Genomic DNA, 21,792 nt, shown 5'->3' with positions numbered 1-21,792 from the left:
GGGTAAAAAGTGTCAGGTAAACCAATTCCCAGTGAACAAACACTGTCTGCTATTAAATACTGTCATAACAGTGAAAAACAATGTCCATTATTACTAGTGCGATGAGAATTGCTCACAGGGGAAAGGTTTAATCACCGGCGTGTTGTCCAGTAGTGGTTCATTATCTCAAATAGCTATTCATAACTGTAGATAATTCAAATTCAAAAATATCATTATCTTAGAATCTCAGTATTTTTGTTATGGTTTCCATAGAAATATCAAAACACCCATATCACAATCTTAATTCAATTACTTTACAATATTGTATAAAATATCAGAACTTGATCTTAGAGAATATATTGTATATTCTCTTTATTTTTCTCAGTGAATTGGCTTTTATAATAACTTAATTCAATATATTCTCTCTGACATACACTGCTGATTACTGAATAGAGAATCTTATGTAATTTTACTTCCCAAATGTAAAACAAGACAAAAATACTGATTAAGAAGATGATATTTTTTTTGCAGTGTAATACACTCAACCGCCCCCACAGACTTGTGCACATACAAGCACAGGAAACACAAACACGTGCTTAAACTCATCCACACTAACAGTCATCCGTAAACTGATTAGCATTGAGGTCACTGGGTGAGTGAGCGTTGTCCGCAGGAGGTTTCAGATAGCGATAGTGGTGCATGTGGGAAGGGTAAGAGGCTGGTTGAATGTTTTAAAAGATGATGAAACTGGAGAAATCGAAAGAACCATGGCAGAAATCACGTGAAAGAAAACAAAACCAACATAAATTTCCGGAATGAAAAGAGCTTTCCATAGACATGCAAAACAAAGGGAAGTGGAGAAAGAAGTGGAAATATACTTGAAGAGAAGCAGACGTACCATTAGTCGGATGCTTTGCAAACGACACAGAAAATCGCTTTACTGCCGGCATAGACAACAACTCTGAGGAAATAAAAAAGGTCACTAGTTACCATTTTTACAGTACACCTGTACAGGATGGGGATGGTGTTACAGAGCTGAAGGCGTGAGACTGTCAAGGATAGTAGGGTGAGTGTAGGGCTGGGGTTCTACTGTGACTACAGCAGAAAACAGACTCAGAAACACTGGGACAGGAAGCAGGAAGTGCAGCGTTTAGTGTCTCAATGTAGTGTCTCTTCTAGCTAAAGAGTGAGAATGTTTCTTATTACGAGGAAGTAAGATGTTAATCTCACAGAGGTTCACTGAGGTTATTCCTAGCTCAGGTAGAGAAAAGAAACAATTTAAGCAAAAAAGAAAATGACAATAAGTCAGATCTTTATCCTAACTGCTTAAATGTTTTTAACACAGCGAATGAGTGGATCTATTTATAAGGCTTACGCTACAGAAATATTTTGGGCTTGTGACTTTATGGGCACTTCTCTACTATAAATACAGATGCCATCTTATCATACGCCATCTCTCAGAACAAACAAAATGGTGGACAGAAGCATGAAAAGCTTGAGACGGTCAGGTCAACCCCTCACCTATGTAATATAAGCAGCTCTGAGAGCCTGTAGCGTAACAGCAAATGCCTTCACAGGACACAACACCACACCACACAACAGTGAAGACAAAGAGACTGGGGATTGTGTTTAATGACCAGCCAGTCCTAGAGACCAGCCAGAGGTTTAAAATGAAGCTAATAAGGTTAAAAAGACCAGGCTCATGTATACGATAGTAACAAATGAGTGTGTAAAGTTATAACTGCAAATCGGCAGTAAAGAAAACAGGACACAGGAAATGGGAACTAAAACAGGGAGAACTCCAAACAGTGTCACACTGACACCTTGTGGACAAAGGGTTTCACCACTAGCGTAAAAACGGAACATTCTGGAAGGAATCGGTATCTAAGAGCACTGAAATCCTAAAAAAAAAGCTAATGGTCTTTTTTCAAATTTAGAAATAATTGATACCCATTTAATGGGTAGTAGTTTGCGGTTCACAAAATCGACATTCTTACCATGTTTTTGCTTCAAACTTTTTTGGATTCCTGCAGCGGTACATAAACATATGTGCTTCCGATTATACGATGTCAAGAATAAAACACTGCTCAATGACAAGAAACAAAGACAATTTCTGAAAGACAATAAATGGTACAGCAGACTCCATGAGCTTTTGGACACCACACATTCAAGACTATGAAAATGAACCAGATGTGAAATGGTGATAATGACAGTGAGATGTGAGATACACCATCAGGGTCTGATGTAACTTGAGTTCTTAATCCTAAACTTTACAGGAAGTGCCCTTTACCTACATTTCCTACATTTTAAACACTTTTATTAACTCCATGAGAGAAGGAGCTGGACTGAGAACATACCGTCTTTATAGGTCAAACTGCCCGAGGAGAATTTTTTGCGGTGTGTGCGTGCGTAGTCCTGAAGATTGGGGGCACTAGAGGAGCCCCCCAAGACGGTGGTACTGAAGAGACCAGCACACTGAGAGCCTGCAGAGGGGGTTAGATCATGGAATTAGTGTGCACACCAACCACATGCACGTATTAATCAAAACACAGCAGTTATTGCAAAGGGAGTGAGAGGATTATAAAATCATAATATATGACTCATGCCAAAACCATTAGGGTTTGGCGAACATCAATGACAGGCTAGAAGAGCAAAATCTGATTAACAAAAGACAAAAGCAATGTTCTGGTCAGGAAAAGAGTCATTAAAATTATATACATTATATCTATTATGATTATTATCAATTAGGATTATTATCTATTAGGATAATTATGAACAACAAAAACAACAACAAAAAACTTTGGCAAACGCCAGATGAGTATGATATTAGTGAACATTAGCGTTCACATGTCATTGATAGTAAATATATATGATTACACAAATTAGCTTCAAATCTACAGATAGTTAAGTTATTAAGTATGTCAGACTGCATGCAGGATTATTTTGCTAATTTTCACCCTTTTCAAATATGTGTTTTATCATGCAAAATTGTAAAGTTTTACAATTGTAAATTGTAAAAAAGCTAATTCAAGGCAATTTCTTTCATAGGCAACATCTTTGTGCATAAAAAGCCAACAAAACTGTCATCAGAGATCACAGCACTAAATAAAGCACTAAATTACTGAACAGCAGCATCCCATCAGCATGGACCAAGCTCCATGTCTGTCTGAATCTGAAGTGCGTATCCACTAATTTCCTTGGTAATGTCAATGTGGTCAGCTAATGGGTTTTGCACCAAAAATAACACCCAATATAGTGTTGCCTAGGATTGAGAGGGTGTGTTCCTGCTAGTGAGAATAGATAAACACCAGTTGTTGAAGCTGTGTGAGGGACAGACACATGATACCAACCTAATCCGCTCTGCTTCATCTCTGGAGACTGACGTGAGCAAGAGGGGAAGAGGCGATAGCTGCCCCCTTTTGAGGATGAGCTTTCTGACAGGACCTGCGCATAGACACAAATAGAACTGTTGAATTATGGTTCATAAAACCCAGCATGATTCAATCAATTTGACACCACAGAGATTTATATAAGCACACTGTACAATGGTTAGCATAGTAGGTAGCTGAGTGTGATGGCAGCTGTGATACCTCCATGGAGCCAGTCTTGCGATTCCGGATCAGAGGGGATTTCCTCTGGGTGCTGATGGCCTCCGAAAGGGGCAAGGCACGGTCGGGCTCATCTCGTGCAAGGTTTTCCAAACTACCAGGGTCTGTTTGCTTTTGGTCATTCTATGTCAACACACACAGTCATGGAAAATTCAGAAAAAAGCAAACTTGGCTATTAATAGCTGAGCAACAATCTAATTCAATGCATGATGAGAAAATGGGACAAATGAAAGACTGCACACTTCAGCAGAGGCTGGACGGAAGCCAAATCCCATCGGAGCACTCTCCTCCTCGCATACTTTGACCCCAGGGCTGAAATGCAGTTCCACATGGAAGCGCTCTTCAGAGGATGGGTCCTGAGTTAACACAATATCACATTTCTTTGAAACTGTTTTGAGACTACACAGTCCCCACTCAAACAAAACATTGGAGAGCTCAGTTATGACAGTTCACTTGTGTTTATTCTATACCGCAGTGGAGCAGAACAGACAGGGAGAGCAGGATGTACCTTGTTGTTGTCTTCGTAAAGCATAATGACGATCTGGGTCATGTAGTTGAGCTCAGACACTGCACTTAGATAATCCATGGCTCTCTTCCACTGCTGGTCCTTTTCCTCCTGAAACATAATAATAATAATAATAATAATAATAATAATAATAATAATAATAATAATAATAATAATAAATTGTATTTGTATTGCACTTTACATTTGAAACAAAGCTCAGTGCCACTTTTAAGATCATTAAAAAATGGGTAAAATACTAATAGATTTAATAGTTAAAAGTCATAAGTTCTCCTAAAAAGAAATGTTTTAGTCCTTTTTTAAAAAGACATATGTATCCTTTAACAGTTAACTAAAACCATAATCAAAGGTGCTTGCTTGAAGTGTGTTCTCTCTTATTTTTCTACATTTGTACTTTTGCTCTAGCTTTTGACCTACTTATTTTAATTATTTAAATTTAAATTAAATACAGTCTATTTTTTGCAGTCCATCTTCATTGGTCATTCTCATTTCTCTTGTCTTTGAAACATGGCCATGCTAAATGTACTAACAAGCATTTATCGTAAAGTCACCTTTATAGCACTTTATGCAATATGGATTATTTCAGAGCAGCTTCACAGCAACAAAACATTCGCAAACAGAGTTCAAGTCTACTGGAAAGCAGCTTTAAAAAGAAAACAGTGTCATTTGTCAGTTCAGTGTTCATTCAGTTCAGTTCAATAAATGCAAAGATCATCAAATATGAAACGAGTTCAATTCAGCTATAAAGCAGCTCTATAAAAAAAATATGTCATTGTCTAAGCTCAGGCCTTAAAAGGGTAAGTTCACCTAAAAATGAAAATTATTTCATTACTTACTCACCCTCATGTCGTTGGACACCCGTAACACCTTAGTTCATCTTCGGAACACATATGAAGATATTTTTGTTGAAAGCTGATGGCTGAGAAAGGCTTCAGAAAGGCCTCCATTGGCATTCAGTACATTCCCACTCACAAGACTCATAAAAGGCGAAAAAAACATCGATACAAAGTCCATCTCACTACAGTGGCTGTACAATCATTTTTGCGAAGCGACGAGAAGAGTTTTTGTGTGCCTTTCTGAAGCCTTTTTCAGCCACCAGCTTTCAACAAAAATATCTTCTTTTGTGCTTCGAAGATGAACGAAGGTCTTACGGGTGTCCAAAGACATGAGGGTGAGTAATTAATCAAATAATTGTAATTTTTGGGTGAACTAACCCTTTAAACAAGAAAATGCAGTGATTGCCTCTAATTTCAAATGGCTACAGAGATTTTTATCACAATACAAACAGAGATGCTACACATGTAGCATGAGCATTTTTTTTTTTTGATTATAATTTCAAGATTTAAAGCAAAAACCGAATGGTCTGACTTCAGATTTGTGAACTGATGCTAATTAATTACAAATGATACTGTTAATGATAATGGAATGATAATGACTGAATAAAATGAAAATTCTCTCTCTGACTGTAGATGGCGATTAGGGAACAGCAGGGGTTTCTTAAGGGGGCCGCACACCGGACGCGAAGCTCAGTGGCACGCAGCGGCGCACCACGTCTTTAAAATTCTAACACATTGTTTTCACACACCAGCGGCGGCATTCGGCGCTTGTCCACGGCGACTCAGGAATTTGTTCAAAATCCTGCCATGCCACAGAGCGGCATTTCATTTCATATTAAATTAATGTTATATTTCTCTCAAATAGTTAATGTACATAGTGATTTCACACTGTGCTACAAGATACACCCATCGTGCAGATCTTCTGTCAGAAGTTGATTCAAAATTGAGCTTGCGTGTATATTATGTGAGCATCAGGTGTGAGATACCCGAGACGCAGCGCTGAGCTTCGCGTCTGGTGTGCAACCCCCTTTAGGATACCGCTGAACACAAAGAGGAGTTGCTATAGCGGGTATGCAAGTGAAATCACCGTCGGTCGGAGTCACTGTGGTCACACCCACTGAGTCGCAAAAAAGACTGAGTGGCAGCATTGGTTTTCAGTGTGAATGTTGTGAAAAACAAAACACATTTAAAACTGGAAAAATCAACTGGTGCTCTAGCAAAAAAGTATGTGTCACTTAGCAAGCTAGAGGTGACAGTGGCAAGAAACTGACACTCTATCTGTGACAGAAATTGAGAAAAAAACCCTGGGGAAACCAGCCTCAGTTAGGGGGTCAGTTTCTTCTCTGGCCATACAAGCCAAAATGATGTGGGTTATGATTGTAATATATGTATGCTTTTAAATATATTTGTAATTGCAAACCAATGACAAAGTTGCAATTCAGTCCATTTAAATGTAATGTAATAAAAATGTACTTTAAAGTAAAACTTAATTTGGCATTATAACAAAGTGCACTTTTTTGTGTTATTAAACACAGTCATGAAATACAGCAGACAGAAAGCAGCTCAACAGGTTTTGGTACACAGCTTATGTCTGCATCACTTTGATTATCTATTTTCCTTGTCATTTCTCTTTATAATAAGCTATAATACTTACATCCAATAGACCGCCATAACGGAAGATGCTAAGCAAGGAGTGGACGTGACTCTCACTCGTGAAATACAGCCGAGTTCGGACATGCCTGCCTGGTGACAGCACTCCACGTGAATATCTGGGACACAAAGATATGGACAAACCTCTCATGGTCAACAGGCAAGACCAAATAAAAGAAAAAGGAGGATGCAGCTTGTTTACAGACTCACAGAGGATGCAGCTTGTTTACAGACTCGTCCTCATGTGTCCTCTGAAGGTCCAGTTGAATCTTCTTCACTAATGGCAGACAGTAGGCATATGCAATATCCAGCTTTTCCACCTTATTAATGCCATACTCCTAAAAAAAGGTAGTTTACAATCAGAGGTACTATATATAGCCACAATATATATATATATATATATATATATATATATATATATATATATATATATATATATATATATATATATATATATATATATATATATATATATATATATAAATCAAATCAATGATCCTATAGTAACACTGGCTGTTAGTCAAAAATAGTCATGAAGTACTTTTTTTTTAGATTTAGTTTTACTTTTTGTTGTGGTATCGAGGGTAAAACATTTTAATAACATGAAGAAAGGAATAACTAATATTAGTGAAAATAGCTAGTCAAATATTGGTACTCACAAGCCTGCTTCTAAAGCAAGAAAAATAAATATTTAGCTAAGGACAAGCTGTACAGGTTCACAGTTTAGAATTTCCTCACACACCTGAGGTATGACAATGTCAGCTAGTGCTCGAGAGAGCTTGAAGAGTTCCACTGTGTCCTCCAGGCCCAGGGAGCTGTTGTGCTGCACGTCATACTTAACACAGTCATAAATGTCAGGAATCTTGCTGATGTCATACCGGCCGCTCTTCATTCGGAAGTCCCTTTCCAACTTAGACCAGCGCTGCAGCATCATCTCCAGTGTCTCGCTGTGGTACAGCTGTAAATCTGAAAGAGGCAACTCAAACTCATACTCAGGTTGTGCTTTCACAAGTTTATCTATATGGCTTTTTAAAGTGTGTTTTTCTTTTCTTTCTTTTTTTATGTGAGAACAGAGCAATCACCTGCTGATTTGGGGTCTTCAAGTCTTTTGCGGATCTGTGAGGTGAGGCTCTGGACAAGGGTGTAGACCTGATCACACGTACTCACTGGATTCTCCACAGCCTTCATAGAGTTCACCAGAGAGCTGCTGCATGTTGGGGCCAGCTGGAGAAACAAAAGAGATTAAGTGGACACAGATGTGCTTTTCATATCATGTCAGCAGAGGACCTGAAATACACCCCATAGTTCAACAGATGTCTGACACTCTGATTTACCCTGTCAAAGTCCTCTTCTGTGAAAATTTGATCTTTCTGCATGATCTCATGAAGTCTGGCCTTAACCCTCTGCTGACATCCGCTGAGGGAATCAATATCGTTATCCAGCAGGCCGTTCATGTTTGCGCTCTTTACCATCTGGACCAGGATGGGTGTCAATTCCCCTTCCAGTGCCAACAGACCCTGCGAGGCAGACAACCAACACCATCTTAACATCCTATGAAAACTGTATATCTTTAAACGTTAAATGACCTGTATTTGTTGTGGCTAAGGACCTTTGCAAAGGCAGCAGCAGTCATTTGGACCCTGCCCTCATCGGAGGCATAGATCTTGAGGTCATGTCGGTAGGTGCTGTGTAGCCTGAGCAGGCCACAGCCTGGAAAGCCAGCGTAATCCCCTATAAGTAGTCAAGAACATAACATTCATTCAGAGATAAAAACAAGGGTAATCAACCCTGTTCCCGAAAACCCATAGACTTGAGTTTAACTCCAACCCTAATCAAGGACTTAAATGACAATTAGGTGCATGAGTGTTGAAGCAGGCTGGAACGAAACTTTGCAGGATAGTGGGCGTCTAAGAACAGGGTTGAACACAAATTTGGCAACCTCAGACATGTTGAATCAAGTTTGATGTCACTGACAGTAGACACCATTGATTGTTCCATGACACACAACGACTCAATAAGATTGTAACTGCACATTTAAACTGCACATTTATTAGACAAGGAAGAATGAAAGATTATCAGTAAACAATGATTAAAATGTAAGCATGTTCCTCGGACAAAGGTTCCAGAAGACTTACAGCACGCAATATAGTCTTATGAACACTTTCATAACTGATAGTCACACTTTTATTGGTGCGAATGGCATAAAAAAATACTGATGCACACAAAAGCAGAAATTATAGCCAAGAACAAGCAAGAAAATAGGAAGTATATAAGAAGACTGTTGAATAGACACTGGGTTTTATCCCAAAACTGGATAACACTTTATAATACCTTACATTTTATAAACTTCAAAAACACCAAGAAAAAAACATCTTCACAGATCTTTGATAAATAGCACTAATTGAGTGAATTTTTTTAGGCCAACCCAGAAATTTGCATTACCCTGGTACCCCTCAACACCCATTAGATCATTGCAGAACATAAGCTCTGTAACAAACAAAAGTTTATAATTCTTACACATTTTGTTCATCAAGATAATTTCACGAATGAACACAACATTTGTGAAAAGTGAAACCTAAATACAATCTGCTAGATCGCATGCGATGCAAAGCCAAAGCTCACAATTGATGTGCTCTCACTGTGCGGTCTGAAATATTAATTCAATACAAGTAAATAAATAAATAAATCTAGCCCTAAATTAAAAATTAAATGGTTAAACTTTCGCGCAGGCGCAGTGAGGAAAAATAGGGCAATCAGTTTGTGGCTTTGCTTTAGCTGTGCGATAACCTCATGGGGGGCGACCATAATTTCTGACATGCCATAAATTAATCCGATCATCCAATTCCGATCGGGAGAGGTTTGTCGCCTCTTATTTCCCCCTGTACGCTGCACAAACACTTCACGACAAACGCTGCATGATAAACTTGAAAATCGGCGCAACCCAAAAAAAGAGTCGCACGAGTCGGAATTCAGCTCGAAATCGGAAGAAAATCGCACAGTTTAAAATCGCCAGCTTTTCAGGGCCAGAGCTGAGAGCCCCTTATCTAAAGTGTTTAAATGGCACCATCAGTGCCGAATGTCTGTGTCCTTAATCTTAAGTGACTGACAAACAGGAGTTTTTATTTTTCACCTTGACCTCCAGGATACATGCAGCGGAAAGCCCTGCCGAGTTCTTCAGCCTGAACTCTGCCTGCTGGAGTCAGCTCCCCACCCCACTTCAGCACCAGCAGTATAGAGGGACCCTCCTTACGGGTATCTGCACACAACACAAACAGTAGCACCATAATGCATGAAATGATTAAAGCCAAACACGACTGTGTTTCTCCATCAACAATCCTCGTACCTTCCTCTTCACTGGATGTTTTGGGCTGTCCATGAGGAAGGTAGGTTAGCTGCACTTTCCTATTGATTCCAGAGAAATGGCCATACCTGAAAAAAAGAATAGAATAGAACAGAATAGGGACAAAATGTAGTTAGGCTGTCTACAGGCCCCAAATAAGTTAACTTTCCACTTCGCTGTTCTTGACTGACATCTATATCAACATAGCCAGAAGCACCTGCCAGAATAGCTGCTCAGAAATCCATCCAGTGCATCCATGCCATTACTGAATGAGTGATGCTTGTCAAGGTTTGTGAAAGGGGACACTGTGATTTCATTGTGTCATAGGATGAAACTTACTACTGCGATTCTAAAAATACTGCATGTTGGGAATATCACTAAACATAGTGTTCATATACAACATCCTTCAACTGAATCTCCTTTAAGACACGTCTGCTTAGATACACTAGAAACATCATTGTATTTGTATTGTATTTTTCAGAAATTATCTTTTAAGAATATAATGGGAAGTAAAAATTTAAATGAGCCATGTATCTAGAAAATATGTCATGTGCCAAAAGACTGAAAGAGGTCACCAAGGAAGACTGCAAGTGTGCCAGTTAGCATGGCCCAGTTAACATCTTACATTAACATACATTTCTAGAACAGTCTTCAGTTGTTCAAGCTTAGACTTCTTCTCCTCAACTTCACAGTCAGTATGCTGTCCTATGTCTGCCAAGAGTGTCCTGGTAATGTCCAGAACTTCCTGTGGAAACACAGATATGGAGTAGCACAGCAGGGTTTAACAATAAATTCTCAAATTGCGGGACGGGAGCCCACTATGATGGCTCTGCAAACTTTTAAGGGGGCCTCAAGATGATGCAAAATGATGTAAAATGAGACACAACAGGTATTAAAATAAGTATTAAAATTTCCAAAACAAAGGTATTTCTTATTTTAATTTACCCCCTCAACAACGTTTTGTTTCCTTTGAAGAACCAGGATTCCCAAAGTCTTGGGAAACCTGGATATATGAGGAAGCCTAATTGTAGAAGTATGATTGTAGACCTGGAAATGTCATGTAAATTAATAAACCTTAAAACGGAATGGGCATTTTTATAATGAACATTCTGTACATTATAAGTTAAATATATTTTTAAATCTCTTAAGCAAGTAAATAATAAACAACTGGAAAAATTATGTGAATAGATTGCTTAAAAAGAGTGGGGGTCCTGAAGAACATTCAGCTCATAAAACTTTTGGAATCATGAAATGCAATTATTTTATTTTTTAATTATGATTAGTGTAGTTTACTTTTTATTTATTTATTTACAGAAAATAGGAGTGCCCATAGTTTAAGATGTGCTATAGGGGGTCAATAAGGTTGAAAACCACTGGCTTAAATTCTGCAAATACAGTGGGGCAAAAAAATATTGTAAGTATTTAGCCAGCCACCAATTGTGCAAGTTCTCCCACTTAAAAAGATGAGAGAGGCCTGTAATTATCATCTTAGGTACACTTCAACTATGAGAGATAGAATGAGAGAAATCCAGAAAAATCACATTGTCTGATTTTTAAAGAATTTATTCGCAAATTATGGTGGAAAATAAGTATTTGGTCACCTACAAAAAAGCTAGATTTCTGGCTCTCACAGATCTGTAACTTCTTCTTGAAGAGGTTTCTCTGTCCTCCACTCATTACCTGTATTAATGGAACCTGTTTGAACTTGTTATCCGTATATATAATAGGGCAGGTTATCCGTATATACATACAAGACCACTGATAATCTCCCTCAATCTGGGGCTCCACGAAAGATCTCACCCTGTGGGGTCAAAATGATCACAAGAACAGTGAGCAAAAATCTCAGAACCACACGGGGGGACCTAATGAATGACCTGCAGAGAGCTGGGACCAAAGTAACAAAGGCTACCATCAGTAACACACTACGCCGCCAGGGACTCAAATCCTGCAGTGCCAGATGTGTCCCCCTGCTTAAGCCAGTAAATGTCTCGGCCCATCTGAAGTTTGCTAGAGAGCATTTGGATGTTCCAGAAGAGGATTGGGAGAATGTCATATGGTCAGATGAAACAAAAATATAACTTTTTGGTAAAAACTCAACTTTTTGTGTTTGGAGGGCAATGAAGGAGTGGCTTCGTAAGAAGTATTTCAAGGTCCTGCAATGGCCTAGCCTCCAGATCTCAACCCCATAGAAAATCTTTGGAGGGAGTTAAAAATCCGTGTTGCCCAGCTACAGCCCCAAAACATCACTGCTCTAGAGGAGATCTGCATGGAGGAATGAACCAAACTACCAGCAACCGTGTGTAAAAACCTTTTTGCCCCAAAATAAAATCTTATAATAATAATAAAATTTACAAAATTGTTACCTAGGGTATATTGGGCCAAAATAGTTTTCTGATTTTATCAAAAGAAAAAATAATAATCTTACCTTTGCAGCTAGGAAAACTTATTACAGAGGTGGATAAGTGAACAGGCTCGGGATATACATTAGTGTATCTGGAAGCCCTATATCAATAATCTAAGACCTGAATGTTCGACTATTCTGCAGAAGGGTTTTCCCATTCATGTGCCCCAAGTGATTACATAATGGTTTGACTTTGTACTGCAGTTATGTATTTAGTGTATTATTTATTTTTACTTGAGTATTTTTCTCTATCCTTTTAGTGGATAAATTGGCACATTATTACTTCAGCCATCTGTTTTGTGTGTGTTGTGCTTTCTGTTAAAGTTGGAAAATGTTCAATATATATATTTATATATGTATAAATTGTTACCTGGAGTTGCTTGGGTTTCTTTAGCTTCAGCTTGCCTGTTTTGTATCCCCCATATGTTTCAAAAAGCTCAAAAAACCTAGAAGAAAGGAAAAAAGCACCATATGTTTTCTATTTGGATCTATCATCAATGCTTTCAGTGATTAGGTCTGTTAAGAAGGTGGCAAGAACACACATGGGATTGCGCACTTCCATCTTCATCTTCTGCTTTGGTGTACGATCTCCATGACGGATCACAGCAATTACACAGCGCAGCTCCATCCTGATGATGAACAATAATAATAAAAAAGTAATTCTGATAAAATATCATAATAGGTTACTTAAAAAATATATGAATGTTGTTGCATTAGACAACAAAATATCAAGTGGAAAGATGAATTTTACTATCATTAATGTATAGTTCACATCACTATTAAAGTGAGTATAGCATGTGATACGTACATGGTGCCTGATGTAGTGGGTACAATAGGAATGTCCTCTGCTTCTGTAGGTATAGACCAGGGGATCTGGAACTGAGGAGCCAGCTCCCTCATCACAATATTTCTGAAAGAAAGAGCAAGCCAAATTCATCCTCTTGTGCATATTGCAGCTATATGGTAATATGTTTGAAATACAAAGATTTTGAATCTTGATCTAATGATGATTAGGCTTTACCCCAGGATCTTAGCACAGTCGTCATAGTATTTCATGGAATTCTTCACAAAGCTAAATCCATTGACATCGCACACATACGAGTGGCCATTGGCTCTGAGGAGGTCGAATCCACATACTGTTTGCTACAGTGTAAAGAGTATTTGAGAACAAAATCAGCATGAATAGGTTCAACAGACCTGGGAAGAAATGCCTTAAACCCTAGAAACATTTTCAGTCTGCACTTGTACATTCATACTTCCATTCTTGAAAGCAAGAAACAAGCAGCCCATCTGACCTTGAATGCCAGACACACTTTACGGGCCACAAGCTTCTCCATGGCAGTAAGCATGACTGGGTAGCGGATTTCTTTGCCTTCACTGTCTCGCTCAACTTTCCCATCCAGTGCAGGGGACTTACGAGCTTCTGCATGAGCATAATCTGGCCCTACGGTGTACACCTGTATTAAAAGAAACACACAGAAGAATTGCTGTTCCTTTAAAAAATTACAATTGAAATATACTTGTAAGAAAATAAAATGTTGCTCTATATTTATCAACAGTAACGGGTCAATGCAATCACTGGGTCGAAAAGATTAAATTATTTAGTACCTTCACATCTGTGCCATCAGTTGGCATGAACTCTTCATAGATATAGGAGCCAGTTTTCCTCACACTGCTCTCTGGAGAATAAACACTACTTCTGCTCCCAATCTGAAACAGAGACACATTCACACCTAAATGTTAGGACGATCCATTGTCCAACATATTCACAGTTTTTTATGCAGTTTTTCTAAGAAATTATGGTTTATATCATTGTAAGCAGTTCTGGGAAAGCTACTTGTAGCTACTGTAGCTTACAAAGTTACAATATGCTCATAATAAACTCCAGTAAAGTTACAAAACTATACACTACAAGCTACAAAACAAGAACTCTTATTTAAGCTACTTTGAGGGCCTTTTTTGTTTTAATTAGCAAAAAAGACAACAGTATTTAACTGGCAGCACAATAAGCATGACAATTAAGGCAACAGCAACAAACTCGAGCATATATTTATATTTAATACAAATAAAATAAAATACACCCTAATTTATATAACTGAATCAAATAAATATCTGAATTTAAAGCTGAAGTAAAATGTAATTTATGTGACACTCTGTAATAATTGCTTTTAAATAAGTTTTGTGAGCATTTGCAACATCTGATATTGGTTGAAAAAAAGATTGTTCTCCCCTAAACAAAATTAACTGGGCCAGTGTTACTGTATTAGGCTGGTCAAAAAAAAAAACATAACGTGGCCTGTGCCTGAAATCGCATACTCTCTTAAGTACTTGATTAAGTATTTACTTCATGACCACTAAAAAAGTTTGTTCTATTTAGAGTATGAGTGTGTGTAGTATGAATGTAATTGGACATACTACATGCACCATGTTGCCCTTATCATGTGACCTGCTAGCATCAGTTGCACCGCATCACCTCCATTCATAAATCCTCTCCCGTGGCCTCATGGAATAGTACAGTGAATCTCGGAGTATGCGGTTTCGGATGCAGCCAGAATTAATAGAGCCGTATTGATTATATTGATAGAGCTTGCTTATAATTATCCCTTCATATAAAACTAAGATAGTAAAGTAATTTTAAAAATTAGTAAAAAATTGAACATTTAAGTTTTAACAATTAATTTTGCTACAAAATAGAATATGTAAAATTCAGGGACAACTACAGTGCAAGAGTGCTGCAGTGATGATGTAAATTTGCAGGCCAACTCATAAGTTAGCATTATTTGGTTCCCTAAGCAGAGTTTTCCCATTGGCTTTTGTATTAGAACAGAAAATAAGCCCTGTCTCCAACAAAAGTGTATGATTCTTGAACATTTTGTTAATCAAGAAAAAATAAATAAATAAATAAATATTCACAAAAAAAATGTTTAAACCTAAATAAAATTGCCAGAAGTAAAAAGCTACAGGTAGGCTATAATTATTCAACATCACATACACACAATTTCAAGACCACCGCTATTCAGCTTGCGACATCGCTTTTAATCTTTATTTAAAATCTAAAAGATGGAAAATTTGAGCTACAGTAGTAAGCTATAAAAGCTGACTAATCAATAGATGAGCTTTCTTTTTCAGTACGAGGACATTTAATGTCCCAGACAACCTGTGTAGTTCCATTTAGCTACTTGTTAGCAACTGCTTTTTTACAAGATATGTAAAATGTTAAAAACAAAAGCCAAAAGAGATATTATTGATATACTATCTGTTGTAGAAAAAAAAACACATGCAAATATCTACAATTCAGGCATTTAACCAAAAACCCATTGACTTTGGGACAATGGAAATGGAAGTTCAAAAATGCTGACTCGTTTCCAGGTTTTAAGGGTCTTCCTGCAGCGCTTTATAAATGTGTTTAATAAATGAATAGTTTCAAATGTTGCTAACAAATTAGTAGCATTGCTAATATTAAGATAGTTACTTCCAAACACTGGGACTGTACTCTTAACAGTAGAATAACCTCTGAAATTATGTCTTTTTTTAACACAGCTGACAGGGAAGGCTAAAACAAATGTCAGCATGCTCATCTCCGTTTGCTCTGCTTGTATGACGGAGCGGATGCAGCTCATGCTCTAAGGAATAGATAATGGAACTACTGCAAAAATACCTTCCTGAAGAGACGTTGGCTGCCTCCCCCAGCTGAAGTTGGGTAGTAGATGTACACATTATGGTCCTCGGCAGAAACAGGCTTCTCTACGAATGGTTTTAGAAAGACTTCTCCATTAACTTCAACTTGGTCTTCTCCCTCAACCAGGTTACACTCTGTGTCAAAACAGGAAAGGCGAGTCAAAACAGAGTTTGAGCGAATAGAAACAATATCTGAGCAGATTGACAGATAACACAGTCATTGTCTGAGACAAGACCATAATGCGGATTTATTGCTGGGTATATATAGCACTTTGATTGTCATTTGTTTTAGAGGAGGATAAATTCATTCAGGTCCTCAGGGAACTGTCATAGCGGCCAAGAACATAATGGCTCAGTGAATGCCAGATGGTCACATCACGGACCTCGGAGCAATATTTGTATCCTTGGACTGTGAAACACTTAAAATTGCTTTGTATATAGTGCTATATTTAGTCAGAGATTAAAATAAATCAGCGCAGAGACAAAGCAGGACACTTTGCAAATATTTACTTCACTGTCGGATGATGAATAAATAAGCAAGCAAGCAAGCAAATAACAAAAAATAACTCTTTAAAATGATATCAGGAAAAATACTCTTTGTATTTCTTATAAAAGAAGAAGAAGCTTTGACTGACCATCAGGTTTGTCAGGGTCACGGTTTAAAACGGCATAACGTGGCAGATCTATCCCCTCCTCCTGCAGGATACGATACACCTCCCTCCTAAAAATAGGATTGACAAAAGAACAGAAAAAGCCTTATTCAGGGTATCATACAGGATGCTGAAATATGTGTAAATATGAAATATTCAAAACAGTGGTTAATGGAGAATATGGTTATACCTATCCTGTATGTAATACTGCATATTAAGATCATTGATGAGCAGCGGGTTACGGAGCTTTGCATAACTCACTGCCTTATCCAGGGGGAAGCCTAATTCAAGAGAAAATATTACTGTTGGCATTATGGGCATGATAATGTAAAAAGAAATGTAAAGACACTGGTAACCTGTAGATTGCTTATCAAGTATATTTATACACCAAAGAACAAGACTTAAGGTGTGGTCACAATTACTGTTGTGCAGCAAATCTTTGTGGTCGGATTTAATAGGAATCAACATGATCTGGAATTTTGTTTGAGGGTGAAAGATTTCCCTTTGCAGATCTTGCAACGGGTTCTCGAACAGAAAGCTGATTGGTTTGAAAGTGCATCACTACACTATTGACAACGGACATTATTGTATGCAAAAATTTGCTAATATGTGACCGCACATTTTTTTTATTGACAAGTTTAATAGACTGCACATTTTTGGTCTCCCTAGATTAGCTAATGATGCAACAATGTTAGGTAACTGAACAGGAGATCCATTTAACAAAACTGCCTTATTGACTGGTTAATACTTCAGTGGAGAAACCTTATCTACAACCAGCTCAAAGGTGCACAGGCACAAAACATACCTTTAGAGTGAAATGAGATCAGGCAGTCACAGAGTGGCCACTTTTCCACCGGCTCATTGAGTATGACATCCTCTGGAAAGATGACCACTGTGATGTACTCAAACTTGCAAAGACGCTCCAAAATCTGAGTCATGGGTTTGGACTTAGATTTCTTCATCATACAGCAAATCCCCACTACGATCTGACGCTCTGGAGGCTTAAGAGAAAAAACAAGGATTTAAATGAGATATACATCTACAAACCCGAATCCAAAAAAGTTGGGACATTGTACAAATTGTGAATAAGAAAGGAGGAATATAATAATTTACAAATCTCATAAACTTAGATTTTATTCACAAAAGAATATAGAGGATATATCAAATGTTGAAAGTCAGACATTTAAAATGACATGCCAAATATTGGCTCATTTTGGATTTCATGAGAGCTACAAATCCCCAAAAAGTTGGGACAGATAGCAATAAGAGGCAGGAAAAGTTAATGTACAAATGTAACAATTCTCTGGGCCAAAGCTCATTTAAAATGGACTGGAAAACAGTTCTGTGGTCAGACAAATCAAAATTTGAAGGGTTTTTTTGAATAATGGGACGCCATGTCATCCAGACTAAAGAGGAAAAGGACAACCCAAGTTGTTATCAGCGCTCAGTTCAGAAGCCTGCATCTCTGATGGTATGGGGATGCATGAGTGTGTGTGGCATGAACAGCTTACACATCTGGAAAAGCACCATCAATGAAAGGTATATCCAAGTTCTAGAACAACATATGCTCCTATCTAGATGTTGTCTCTTTCAGGGAAGATCTTGCATTTTCCAACATGACAATGCCAGAGCACATACTGAATTAATTACAACATCATGTGTGTGTATAAAAAGGATCCAGATACTGAAATGGCCAGCCTGCAGTCCAGATCTTTCACCCATAAAAAACATTTGGCGCATCATAAAGAGGAGAATGTGACATAGAAGACCTAAGACAGTTGAGCAACTACAAACCTGTATCAACTTCAGCAACTTGTCTCCTCTTTGCAGACTGTTATAAATAATTTCTATTATTTCTACACACAAGAAGTTACCCCAAGTTTTGGGGTCAAAAATCTAAAAAATGTCTTCATAAGCATGTACATGTAGATGTGGTATTTTATAAAAGGACTACTTTCAGTAAACTCTAGTCTAAATTTTATTTTAGTAGGCAAGAGCAAATATCTGTACATATTTGATTTCTAATGTGTTGCTGTTCTTTCTTCTGAGTCTTTTAAGAAGTCTTTAATGATGCATAGCAAATATGCTAACCAATGGTAAAGAATTGCATGCTTCTCCATTAAACCAGACATTCTGTGGAACACCATACGTACAGAATCATCCTCCAGGTCGTCTTCGTACAGCTCCATGTCTGTCCTCATGCTGGCGAAGTCGTCCAGGCCCTCGCTCTCATCCTCCGCGCAGCCCACGAAGAATCTGGGAGCGCCGCGCTGGCTCTCGCCGGGGCTGCTGGGCTCTGACATTACAGTCCACAGCGGCAGCGACCCTCTGCTTCCTGCCGCGCCATCTCACACTAACACGCAGAGCTGGAGGGGCACGAGGCCAGACCAGCTCCGTACCCAGCCTGCAGGAGCAGTGGTGGGGTCACCGGCGTGTGAGTGGGAGTTAGTGAGGTGGAGGGGAAGCTGAATGACGCCTGCTAAAGTGCAGGTAAATAGTTATTGGGAAGGATGTGAAGTGATGGACTGATAACACAAATTCATTCTTTCTAATGTTGAGGCCTTTCAGAGATCTTTGAGAAGGATCTTTCTCCACGTGTTTAAAGGTCCTTAAAGAAGGAACTGATGGATGAAATAAAGCATCTTCTTTCCTACAAAAATAAACAAACAAACAGGCTTGATCAATAGGTTATGTAGTCATTTGGTCCACATATAAATTGTGATCTCTGTGAGAGAGCTGATGTTTGTATTAGCTCAAAGTAAATTGCTTGATGGTCACTGAATGTAGTCCTTGTTCATTTACAGGGATATTTCACACAAAAAATGTTATATCAATATCTCAAGATTTTTATTCATCTTCAAAAAATATATTTTTAATGAAGTCTAATAGATTTCTGTCCTATACACTGAAAACTTTGTTGGTTCAAAATGTGCATAAAGACATTGTAAAAGTAATCCATATGTAGGGCTGTACGTTAACTTTTAATAAGATCTATTTTTTTTTGTCAGGAAATCTTATGCATCCATTGAGAGAGAAAAAAACAACAACAATGTACACTTTTCAACACTGAAGAAAACCGTATGGATTTGCATATAATTTCTTTCTTCCTATTTTTTTTTTATAACCTGGAATATACGGTGTTGTAATAATTAGTCACATGTCACATTTGGCGGTGTTCTCCTCCGAGATGTGTTTTGATTTATGATGGGCAGCATATACAGTGAGGAAAATAAGTATTTGAACACCCTGCTATTTTGCAAGTTCTCCCACTTAGAAAACTTGGAGGGATCCGAAAATGTCATCGTAGGTGCATATCCACTGTGAGAGACATAATCTAAATAAAATAAAAATCCAGAAATCACAACATATGATTTTTTAACTATTTATTTGTATGATAGAGCTGCAAATAAGTATTTGAACACCTGTCTATCAGCTAGAATTCTGACCCTCAAAGACCTGTTAGTCTGCTTTTAAAATGTCCACCTCCACTCCATTTATGATCCTAAATTAGATGCACCTGTTTGAGGTTGTTAGCTGCATAAAGACACCTGTCCACCCCAAACAATCAGTAAAGCCGGGTGCACACTGTGCGATTTTGGCCACGATTTGGCCGTCTGAGACAAATTTAGGAAATCCTAAAAGATTCCTCAGATCCTAGGCTAAAATCTGACGTCTTTGGTCGTTAGTTTGACATGTCCACCGGCAGCCGATTAATGAGCGCTGCGATCAAATTTTACCTCAGACGAAATTCTGGCAGTGTCAGAAGATTTGGCACAGAATCCTGCAGTGTGACTTCTCCTACGACAACAGTCAAATATCTCGGTTTTTCAAGACAAACTATGACCAAAACGAGAGCTAGAAATGTATTTGTAGCCAGCATTTCAGTCCCGCGTGTAATGCAGCTCACTGTCACTGAACGCGTCATTCATTGATGATATAAAGCTCCGAGTGAGATTTCTTGCGCGCGTCCATTTTTAGCGCGCCTAAACTATCGTGCAGTCTGACATTAATGACAACTGAGATCTTACAGTGTGACACGGGGATCATGTTCGTACAGTCTGACAAGGGACATTCGCAAAGGATTTTGAAAAATCGCACAGTGTGCAGGACCCATAAGAAGTAAGACCAAAGAGCTGTCCAAAGACACTAGAGACAAAATTGTACACCTCCACAGGGCTGGAAAGGGCTATGGGGAAATTGCCAAGCTGCTTGGTGAAAAAAGGTCCACTGTTGGAGCAATCATTAAAAAATGGAAGAAGCTAAACATGACTGTCAATCTCCCTCGGACTGGAGCTCCATGCAAGATCTCACCTTGTGGGGTCTCAATGATCCTAAGAAAGGTGAGAAATCAGCCCAGAACTACAGGAGCTGGGACCACCATTTCCAAGGTTACTGTTGGTAATACACTAAAGCCCCATTCGCACGGGACTAGTATTATCTAGAGACCTCTGGTGATTTGTAATAATTGCAGAGAATGTCTCTGATCTTATCCCGTGCGAATCGGCCATGTCTGTAATTTGTAAAGTAAAAATTCCCCTGCAAATTACCTACCATATTTCACCGAACACAGAGGTCCTGTGATAATAGTAGTCCCGTGCGAATCAGCATCTCTGTGATTTAGCCAGGATTAGGCGGATCGTAGATAATTTTTGCAAGCTTTTTTTCTTCCTGTGAGCATTTCTATCTTTATCTTTTACGAAGAATAAAGTCTGCATTCATAATGCGCACCGTTATTAATTCCAGTGCAGCTGCGCCCGCACGGATTATACTTTCACTTTAGAATGATTATCAATTTGGGAGTAATCTGAATGGTGTGTTTAATATTAACATCAATACTGTTCTTAATGAAAAACATAACAGAACAGTACAGTACAATGACAAGCTTGTTTAAATAGGTGCTTTTACATTTAGTTTTGAAACTGAATCTTCCGCCGTATATTGTCAGCTTCTCACTCGTGATAAATGAAATCTGACTCCTGCCGCTGGTCTGAGCTCAGTTCATGGCGTCTGTTCGCTAACTGAACAAAATTATGTTTATTTATTAGGCTCCTGTAAAATAACCAAAACGATATTGATGCCTGTTTATGATTTCATACAGCTATCTATAACGAAGTCTTCATATCAGGG

At 38.3% G+C, this 21,792-nt stretch overlaps 1 protein-coding gene across 5 annotated transcripts in view; it reads right to left on the bottom strand.

Annotated features, from left to right (window-relative positions):
• ppip5k1a (diphosphoinositol pentakisphosphate kinase 1a) overlaps positions 1-21,792 on the bottom strand; it is a 50,183-nt gene that overhangs the window by 23,686 nt on the left and 4,705 nt on the right. For 3 of the 5 annotated variants that reach the window (XR_010904265.1, XM_067437418.1, XM_067437419.1), the window contains exons 2-27: positions 18,819-19,315; positions 17,471-17,666; positions 16,856-16,946; positions 16,651-16,736; positions 15,996-16,150; positions 13,946-14,047; positions 13,633-13,794; positions 13,359-13,480; positions 13,146-13,247; positions 12,880-12,966; positions 12,708-12,783; positions 10,572-10,681; positions 9,940-10,025; positions 9,727-9,852; positions 8,206-8,327; positions 7,931-8,113; positions 7,679-7,820; positions 7,339-7,562; positions 6,807-6,934; positions 6,601-6,715; positions 4,096-4,203; positions 3,830-3,943; positions 3,570-3,710; positions 3,330-3,423; positions 2,337-2,462; positions 878-940 (exon numbers count right to left, since the gene is read on the bottom strand). Coding sequence is in view for 4 of the 5 variants with exons in the window: in XM_067437418.1 (XP_067293519.1) it covers positions 878-940; positions 2,337-2,462; positions 3,330-3,423; positions 3,570-3,710; positions 3,830-3,943; positions 4,096-4,203; positions 6,601-6,715; positions 6,807-6,934; positions 7,339-7,562; positions 7,679-7,820; positions 7,931-8,113; positions 8,206-8,327; positions 9,727-9,852; positions 9,940-10,025; positions 10,572-10,681; positions 12,708-12,783; positions 12,880-12,966; positions 13,146-13,247; positions 13,359-13,480; positions 13,633-13,794; positions 13,946-14,047; positions 15,996-16,150; positions 16,651-16,736; positions 16,856-16,946; positions 17,471-17,666; positions 18,819-18,968 (3,211 nt within the window). In the remaining variant the exon portion in view is untranslated. Of the gene's footprint in view, positions 1-877; positions 941-1,976; positions 2,007-2,336; positions 2,463-3,329; positions 3,424-3,569; positions 3,711-3,829; positions 3,944-4,095; positions 4,204-6,600; positions 6,716-6,806; positions 6,935-7,338; positions 7,563-7,678; positions 7,821-7,930; positions 8,114-8,205; positions 8,328-9,726; positions 9,853-9,939; positions 10,026-10,571; positions 10,682-12,707; positions 12,784-12,879; positions 12,967-13,145; positions 13,248-13,358; positions 13,481-13,632; positions 13,795-13,945; positions 14,048-15,995; positions 16,151-16,650; positions 16,737-16,855; positions 16,947-17,470; positions 17,667-18,818; positions 19,316-21,792 lie in introns of all 5 variants that reach the window. The other 2 variants (XM_067437420.1, XM_067437421.1) reach the window with 2 other exon arrangements.

The sequence above is a fragment of the Pseudorasbora parva genome, chromosome 1 (assembly GCF_024679245.1).
Source record: "Pseudorasbora parva isolate DD20220531a chromosome 1, ASM2467924v1, whole genome shotgun sequence".
Lineage (NCBI taxonomy): Eukaryota > Metazoa > Chordata > Actinopteri > Cypriniformes > Gobionidae > Pseudorasbora > Pseudorasbora parva.
Note: the sequence above shows the minus strand (reverse complement) of the source record. Positions and strands in the feature narration are given on the sequence as shown.